Raw genomic sequence first — 8661 nt, 5'->3', positions numbered from 1 at the left:
TGATGGGGGAGAGCCGGGCCGGGCCGATACTGGGGTGAGTGCTGCGGGTGGGCGTCCCGTGCCTCGGGAGGCTGCGGGGTCACCGTCCTCGTCGGTCCGTCCGTCCCTCCTGCGCGGGGCTGCGCGCTCTGTGCCGTGAGGGCAGAGGAGCTGCGCTTGGCACCTGTAGAAGGCTTCGGGCTGGTGGTGACTGGGGGCTGGTGGCCATCGCATCCCCTCACAGCGTATGGCTGAGACCCCATTTAGGGCTGTGTGGGGTATGCGTGTCCCCCCATGACTTGCATCCCTTGTCTCACTGAGGTGTTGTGTGTGGCCAGAAAGCTGTGGGGCAGGTGGCTGTGAGGGCCCAGCACGGCCTTATGGAGGTTTGGTGACCAACGTGCTGCCTTCCATCGCTTCCTGCTGTCCCAAATGGAGGTTTGAAGTGCTGCTGGGCGCAGCTTTGCTCTTGAGGCTGAACTTCTTTCCCCGTGAGGGAAGCCACATCGCGGTGGCTCATTCTGAAATTACCCACATCGGTTGCTTCAACCTGAAGAGAGAAAGCAAGTGCTGTGCCTTTCTGTGACCACGCGAGTTGTGAGCCGAGGGGCTTTCGGGCACCGCTTTGCAGGAGGAGCATTTGGTTCCTTTGAGCCGCCAGGCTGCCCTTCTGGCCCCACTGACACACCAACAGCATTTAGTGTGGGGATGGAGAGCAGCCCATGGAGGTCAGCTGCCCGTCTGCTTTCCCAGCTCCCCCACCTGCACTCCAGGCTGCCGTACCCCCATCCACCCTTTGTGGGTGTTGCTGGCTCTGGGTTTTGGTTTTACCTTTCTTTTTTTTCCAATGCATGAACTTTGAAGCAGCCAGGTGTGCTGCATTGCCGGATCTAGATCCTCTCTGCACACGCAGTGCAATCTTTCCTCAGCCCGTCCATTCCCTCTCTGTTCTCACTTAAATCTGGATTCTGTTCCAAAGGAAATAAAGGTCACTTTTTTCTCATAGATACAACAGAAATAATAAATCAATGTTTCCCTTTCTCCCAGCATAATCAGGCTTTTTGCGTCTAAATAACATATTTATATTGCAAGAGCCTGAACCAAACCAAGGAAAAAGGTTATTCTGGTCAAAATTTGCCCTCAGAACCATAGAATTGTTAAGGTTGGAAACGACCTCTGTGGTCATCTAGTCCAGCCATCCACCTACCACCCAGTTACTCACAAACCCATTCCTTTGGAGCAGCCCCCGAATGCTTTTCCTCCATTGCCTGGCTCTGGATTCCGGGAAAGGATAACTCCCGGAACTCTTGTTTTTGTTGGGTGCAGTGGCACATCTGACTTGCTTAATCATAGATGCGTTGACGCTGGGGGAATTCCTGGCTATTCTAACTTTCATTTTGCATTGTCTTTTGCTCTCTAAAAGTCGCAGAGGGCACCAAACAGAAAGCAGTAAGTCGTAAATTCATGACAGAGGACGTTGTCTCCCTGCTCCCTTGTGCTGTAGCTTCTCGTGTGGCTTTTGCTGCTGCTGCTTTACTTCTGGGTAAGTTGCACACGCCCCAGGAGCACACAAGGAGGTAGATTTACAACAGATTTACAAGGGAGCTTCATCCTTCTGTCGTATTTGTGGTAGCAAGGAAAGGTGTGTGTGCTGAGGTGGGGGTGTGTGTTTTTGCGCTGCGTTTCTGCATTCGAAGAACAAGGCTTCAAGCTTTAATTCCCCTTCTAAAGTTGTTTTGTTTGCACTTTATGTAGAGCCCAGAGGCATTTCGCTGCTTCCCATTGTTTCTGGTGGTTGGGCAGGCGCTGTGCTTTCGCTTTCAGTGTTGTTTTGTCCCTGAAATGAATCTTATGTTAATTCACGTGTCTGCTTTTTGCCTGAATGGCCTTCAGTAATCACTGATGCTGAGGTCTGGTTAGTGTTATTATTTTCAGTATGGTCTTACTAAGAATTTAGTTCTCAGCCAGCTGAGGAGTGAAGTCAGAGCATTGCTGTCTGATGTGCGGGGAAAAGAAAACACAGATGATGACATTCAGTAGCACTCACTGCTCAGGCTGCTGGAATTGAAGTTGGCTGTGCAGGAAACCCTGTTAGTCTGCAGTTTGGTTTGAGTGGCAGCTTATATTTGAACACTGGTTATGTGCAGTTTTCTTGCCATTTCCACCAGGAACTTTTTTGTTCTTGTTAGTATAGTGAGCGCCAGGCACTGTGGGGGGATATGTACAATGGGATTTTATTTCCTTTTTGATGGACCCCAGAGCTGCCTCACTTAGTGTGTAATGCTTCCTGAAAGTCTGGTCTGGGGTGGGAACCCGGGTATGGTAACTCTGCAGGAAAGATTCTGTTGTACAGTATACGGTGGTACTGCACAATGGACAACTGGTGCCATAGTTTTCACTTGAAGAGTCAAAGATGAGTGACTTCTTGACGGATTCAGCAGCTCCTCCCAACTCAGTGTCAGCTACTGGAACCCCACTTACTGTAACCCTTAGAGCCTGACCTGTCAGCCTGTTGCTCACCCACTGCGTTGCGTTTTGCCTAGCTGTATGGTAGACATTTTATCCAGAAGAATAGTGTGAGAAACAGTCTAAGGAGCAAATGAGAAATCTATTCAGCCCAACAGGATTCCATCCAAATTATTTCACCTAAGAGGATGCTTCCATACAACAGTGTAACCAGCTTTTTGTCCTTATGCTGAGCTATACTGGCCTCTGTCCTACCCCAAGTCCTGCTCTCACCTGCATAATTCAGACCTCCTAGGACACACTGCTGCTGGGTTTTAGGGCCATTCCCTCAAACCCAGCTTTTTGCATGCAGAAGGCAGAAGGTAGGAGAGTATTTGTTGTGGTGAAACACTGCAGTTGAACAGCTGTAGGTAACCAAAGTCCAATGCTAAACCATGTTGGCAGCTTTGAAGCTGGAGCTCTTTCACTTGTTCTGTTTTCCCACACCAAACACATTAACATGCAGTAGTCTTGGACCTGGAGGGATCATCCACTCCAGATACAAGACAGAGAATCTGTGGGGGGTTGTGTTTCTCAGACTTTTTGCAAGGTTGGTAATGGTAATGGTAGTTAGTACTGGCTTTAGACATTAGAGGAGGGCAGCAAGGTGCCAGGGACAGCCCAGTGGCATGCTCCTAATGCTGCCTTAGTTGTGCTAGGGTTTTGCTGTGTTTGGAGGTATGTGAATGGTAATTAATCTCTTTCTTTGTCCATTCCTTGCAGTCAGAGTGGCTGGAACCAGTCAAGTTGAGTGAGATGAGCAGCTCAGGTCAGGCAGTGACACCAGGGAAGCTATGAGTCTCTTGAAGTATTCCTGTAAAGCTTGTTTTCTTCATCTGTATCTCACACTAGGCTGAGTCCTGTGTTTTCATCACATCGGTGACAGATCGTCAGATGTCCAGATTCTGTGGTCACATCTGGTTTGAGCTGGAGATCATCCAGATAGGGATGATTCCACAGAGTTGGGAGGAGCTGCTGAATCCGTCAAGAAGTCACTCATCTTTGACTCTTCAAGTGAAAACTATGGCACGGGTTGTCTATTGTGCAGTACCACCATATACTGTACAACAGAATCTTTTCTGCAGAAGGAGAGCTCCACAGCTGACCCCAGGGTCAAGGACAGAGCTTCTAGATCTGTCACCCGTGTAGCAGCCTGTACCTTTTCACATCTACTCTGCTCTTCATGTCTGCTCTGTTCTTGTTTCTCCTAGGGATCCACACCCAGTGGGGGTGCTACATATTGGCATGCACCATGTGTTGGGGTGTTGCTGTGTGCTGAAACTCTGCCTCGGGTAGACTACTTCCTTGGCAGGATATGGAGGAAAAAGCAACTTTGTATTTGTGTATGCTGCTGGATTGCACCTAGAACAACTGAAAGAAGGCTGACTACACAGCAATGCAGGTAGGAGAACATGGGTGCATGGCTTTGTTGTTGGAGGGAAGAGATTGGTGACATTGTACCAAAGCAGAAATGTATTGATCATCCCCACAGAATGAGTAGCAGGAATAGCACTGTGAGCCCTTGGAGGTGGGAAATATCTTACTCTTAGAATCCCAGGCTTCCCTAGAGGAGCTGCTGCATGCAAAAGATGCTTTTGGTATTCCATTTGGCAGATGGCCACTGCCTCAATACAGCAGAGGAGCCTGGCTGCATCTGGAGAGCCTGACTCGTGTTGTTTGCTCTCATCCATTGCAGCACAACACAGCAGGCAAACACGGCAGTCCTTGCACCATCTTGTGCCTGGGCTAGGATTTGCCCCAAGGCAGATAAGAAGTGCTGGGTGGACCAAGGGGGTAGAACAAATCCTGCTCAACAGCAGGACTGCGTGGGTGAGCATCTCTCGCTTCCGTGCCCGTCGCTAGCCTTCCTGCTTTCATCCCACCAGCCCACACTCCAGAACGACGATCTGAACCTGGAAGCAGCTATAGCAAGCATCCGCCCCCAGCTAGTGGAGTTCCTCAGCCACCGTCCCGACTGGCTGCTCGCTGCCTCCCAGCACTTCCTCCCTATGACTGTCCTCAGCAGCTTGGCAGGTGTCACTGACCACAGAGAAAAAGTCTCTGTGCTCCTCGACCTGCTGGAGAAGGCTGGCCATGCCACCTGGAATCAGTTTGCACAGTGCCTCTGCATGGAGTGTGACCTGCCCCTGGAAATGGAGATACTGCTCATGAGTTCTGCAGGAGAAGGTAGGTAACGGGGGTGGACCAGCTTCCTCTGACTGCCCTCCTAACACAACCAGTGTCTTGGCCCTCTGAAGACACCGGAGCAGGCTAGGCACTGAGCTGCCAAAACCCTTAATTATGCACTCAGTGCCTTGTCAGTGAGAAGTGACAGTCCACTTCATGCTGCTCAGGCAGCTGCAAGCAAGCCCAAGCCACCTGGTAAATGAGCTAACTTTCCTTCTGGTTCACCTCTTGCACCATAATCTGGAAGAAGAGCAGTCATCTCAAAAATATTTATGGCCAGCAAACAACAGCAATTCATGTTTTTGAGAAGTGCTTTTTCACCACGGCTGGTGGTGGTGGGCACTTTCTCATCTGAATCTGAAAACAAGTGGGTTCAAGTGGGTTGCTTACAGCATTGCTGGCATCACCTCGTTTTGAATGCCCCTCTGCAGGCTAACAGTGGACTGGGCTTTTGCAAATGGGATGTTTGAGCAGGGGAGAAGTCCGTTAGAATGCAGTTCACGTAATGTATTCCTCTTCTGTGTCCTTCTGCTGGGTGCTGGTGACCAGCTGGCTGTGGTTGCCCTTTCAACAACAATTGGCCTGATGTGAGATGGAGAATATTTGGATATTTGGCTTAGAAATCTAAGTTGAGAATGAAAAAAAATAGTTATAAAAGCTCAAACTGATTAAAAATGCATGCTCCCTCTCCAGTAAAGCCGAGATGAAATCTTTTGATATATGTGTAGAAAAAATAAAGAACAACCCTTTTTTTCCCATGGATTTTTAACTGCTTGGTTTTGGTTTTCCCAATCCAGAAGGAAAAGAACTAGAAAAGTCTTAAAGTACTTGCAGAAAAAGGAAAGCACTTCCCCACATCCCTCATTTTTACTTGGAAGCAATGTCTTTGTAGCTGACACAGTCCCCTCTAGAGCGTAACCACTGCGCTGTGTATGAGGGTGTAGGCACACACGGGGTGTGCACACTATGAAAACCTACAATACCACCCCAGCTGTGCTTATACCTTATTGTATTACTTAATTAGGACCGAACTTCCCCTCTGCTTGCATCCTGCATAGCAGGAAGTGATGAGATCTCAGCAGTCTGTGTCTAACACCCTGCTTGCAATAACTTGCCATTACTTGCATCAGTCAACGGATGCAGCCGTTAGTGACCAACTTCAGCAGCTGTCACTTTTGCAGAAGGGAGAGATCAGTCAAGCAGCAGGGAACAAGGACTGATGTGGCCTTCACCTCGGGACTAAAACTGAAACAGATTTTTGCCTTTTAATGACGTGGAGTATCATGAAAGAAATGGTTTTTTCAGGTTTCAGGGTTGGCTTATGCCGGTTAAACTGTAGTGTTACCATTTTAGCACCACTGTTCCTGCTTGAAGATGACTTGGTTTGGTTTTGCTCTAGTGTGGTCTTGAGGGCAGCCTGACCCTGTGCATGGCTGTGTGATGGCAGGGGCTGTCCCTTTCAGGGCAGAAGATGGCACTGAGGAGGACACTGGAACACTCTTCAGAGTAGCAAAGTGGTCTTTAGCTAGGGAAGGTGAACTGTTAGATTGCCTCAGCTGAAGTGACTCTTGGGAAAATGTGTTTCTGACTGCATGGTGAACCAGACTGGGACCAGAGCTCATGGTGCTTTGCTTTATGTGGCACACAGGGCAAGAGTCAGCACATTAAAGGTCTTGAATGGATTTTATGGGAGGCTGTGGCATGGCCGCGTTTGCAGCCTTGTTCTTCATTCCTTTTGCTGATGCTAAAGGTAGAAATACCAGAGCACTGGCCTGCATTTCCAGCTGGAGATGGCAACAAAGGGAACTTGTGTGTGAAGGCTTCCCATCTGGTTTTGGGGAACCATCCTTTGGGACATGAGTTTATCTGTGAACTGGTGGTATGCAAACTCCTGCATAGCACGATCTCCCTCTGAAGTTTAGTCACTGTAGTCTGTGGGGCTGCCAGTCCTGCATCTCCAGCTGCCTCCTCCACTGCACAGCATTGTGCTGCCGTGCTGTGAGTCAGAGGAGGTCCTTGCTTGGGCTGCCAACTGACTGCTGAGTTTCATCCCAGAAACAGCTCCTGTGCAGAAGCAGGGAAGAACGGAGCTTCTCTTTTTGGCTGCGGTGTGGTTTTAGATTAGCCAAAGCTGCTCGTGCTCTGACTTTGCATATGTCATACTGAAAAACTGTTTCACACCTTGAAAGCAGAAGTTAATCGTATTTTCGAGTGAGCTGAGAGGAGATCAGATGGGGTATCAGAAACTGGCTGTGTTGCATCGGCCCTTATACAGAGCCTTGTTAGTATGTTGCTGTCTGTGTTGTGAGCTACTTGCTCTTTCATTTTACCTGATAGTTTTCAAGAGCAGAGTGACGGCAATAACTTTCTAATTTCCTCAACTCCTTTAGGTAACTCGTCTCAGAAGCAAGAAGTGCACACAGATGCAAGTGACCAGTCCTCTGTGCCAAGAGGTAAGGCTGAAACAGACCCATGATGCTATCAATGGTCTTGGAATGTATTTGTTCTGCCTGTGGGCTGGACAAGACTACAAATGTCCCACATACTGGCTACGGCACTGGCAAGGTGATCTTCACACATTGTAACTTCAGGTTTGTTTTTTCTCTTGGTGCTTTCCAGAAAAACATCTCCTGTTTCGTTTCTTTCCCTGCGTTTCAGAATAGCCTTTTTGGCCCTGGCTCTGATGAGGAACCCACTCAGTTTCTCTTTCCAGGGAATCTCCCATCCACCATGCGAAACCCCCACTTTTTGCAGCTATGCTTTGGTTGGCTCACTGAGAAGTGGAGGAAGTTGGTTTGGCTTTTAAAGAATTAGCAGACAGACTAACCAGGAGTGGATCCAGCAGAAAACATTCTAGGAATGCGGGAGTCTGAGCTTAAAATAATGCGTGGTAATAAGTCTAGGGCTATTTTCAGGGATGAACTTTGGACTGTGGACTTCCAGCTATACAGACTGTGAAATGAGGGATCCCTCCTCTTCCCCTAGAGCTCTGCAGTGGCATCATTTGACCTCATTGCCTTTGGTGCAGTGTGAAAATGCTGTTGGTTTGGGGCACCACTCAGCACTGTCTCTGGGTCCTCATGTTACAGCTGCTAGAGGCTGCTAAAATCTGAATTGCTTCCTCAGTCTCCAGGTTTTCAGCCTCCAGAAATGAAAGAGCAGCCCAGGCCCTCCCAGTGTGAGGAGTCCCACAGCAGAAGGATACACAGAGGATGTGATTCTGACATCCAGCTTGCTGAGTGTTTGCAGCAAAAGGAATCAATCCAGGTCATCTGCTGATTCATGTTCAGGCTGAAAGCAGCCATCAGTTTGCTGTGTCATTCTGAGATGTGTGAGGGAGGAAAACAAAGCAGTAGGAAATGAGGCCTTGCATTCTGCAGGCTGCAGCATAGAGGAGTTCCTGAGCCATCAGCCTGGCAGTGCAGAGAGCAAAGTGGAAACCTTGGGTCCTCTAGAGGTGCTTAATATTGCTGGCAGGGTGCTGGATTGCCCATTGGTAAAACACTGGCAGCAGCAGGATCTTCTTGCAGAGCTGCCTGTGTTCCTTGCTGAGGTTTGCTCGGTGTCTTATAACTTTTATGTTTGCAAGCAGGCTTTTAGCACTGTGCTCCCTGAGCAGCAAACACATCTTAGTCACTGGTGTTTTCTGTTCCTGCTCTCTTTCAGGTCCATCACGCGGGCTTATCCTGCTTTGGGTGGACTTGAATCCTGAGGAGGAGCGGAGAATAATTCAAAGAAACTGGGCTGTGGGCTTTGCTACAGTGGGTAGCTGGGATGTGTGGTCTCTCTATGTGGTATAATCTCTTGTCTCAAGTTTGGCACTCTTCTTCCATACACTCAGAACCACCTCCTCCATGCCCTACTTAACTCTCCAGTGCTTGTTCAACTACACTGTGTGCAGACCCTTACCTTGAACTATACATTGAAAACATCTCTCTTTTCTTTTCTCTTTCTTTTCTCTTTCTTTTTCTTTTCTTTTTTTTTTTTTTT

General features: G+C 48.6%; 2 protein-coding genes and 1 long non-coding RNA gene across 4 annotated transcripts in view; 2 read left to right on the top strand and 1 right to left on the bottom strand.

The window, feature by feature from the left end:
* On the top strand, positions 1-8595 carry LOC104912973 (protein NLRC5-like). 2 transcript variants are annotated; one of them, XM_031555441.1, is made up of 5 exons: positions 1-34; positions 1403-1522; positions 3696-3886; positions 4371-4671; positions 7062-8595. In XM_031555441.1, exons 3-5 carry the CDS (start codon positions 3881-3883, stop codon positions 7145-7147), a joined length of 393 nt encoding a protein of 130 aa, XP_031411301.1. In that variant the 5' UTR covers positions 1-34; positions 1403-1522; positions 3696-3880; the 3' UTR covers positions 7148-8595. The 2 variants fall into 2 exon arrangements, with proteins under 2 accessions (XP_031411301.1, XP_031411302.1); XM_031555442.1 differs by lacking the exon at positions 1403-1522.
* On the bottom strand, positions 45-1352 carry LOC104912971. The gene is made up of 3 exons (XR_795057.2): positions 1202-1352; positions 811-947; positions 45-529 (listed from the first exon to the last, which is right to left on the bottom strand). It is a non-coding gene; the product is annotated as an uncharacterized LOC104912971 (long non-coding RNA).
* Positions 7147-8661, top strand: part of HERPUD1 (homocysteine inducible ER protein with ubiquitin like domain 1) — a 6616-nt gene continuing 5101 nt past the window's right edge. Inside the window, exons 1-2 of the mRNA XM_031555402.1 lie at positions 7147-7252; positions 8338-8436. Coding sequence (XP_031411262.1) covers positions 7147-7252; positions 8338-8436 — 205 coding nt within the window. The remainder of the gene's footprint in view (positions 7253-8337; positions 8437-8661) is intronic.

Source organism: Meleagris gallopavo, chromosome 13 (assembly GCF_000146605.3).
Source record: "Meleagris gallopavo isolate NT-WF06-2002-E0010 breed Aviagen turkey brand Nicholas breeding stock chromosome 13, Turkey_5.1, whole genome shotgun sequence".
In the NCBI taxonomy this organism is placed as follows: Eukaryota; Metazoa; Chordata; class Aves; order Galliformes; family Phasianidae; genus Meleagris; species Meleagris gallopavo.
The sequence above is the reverse complement of the archived record's forward strand: the minus strand, read 5'-3'. Positions and strand labels throughout refer to the sequence as shown.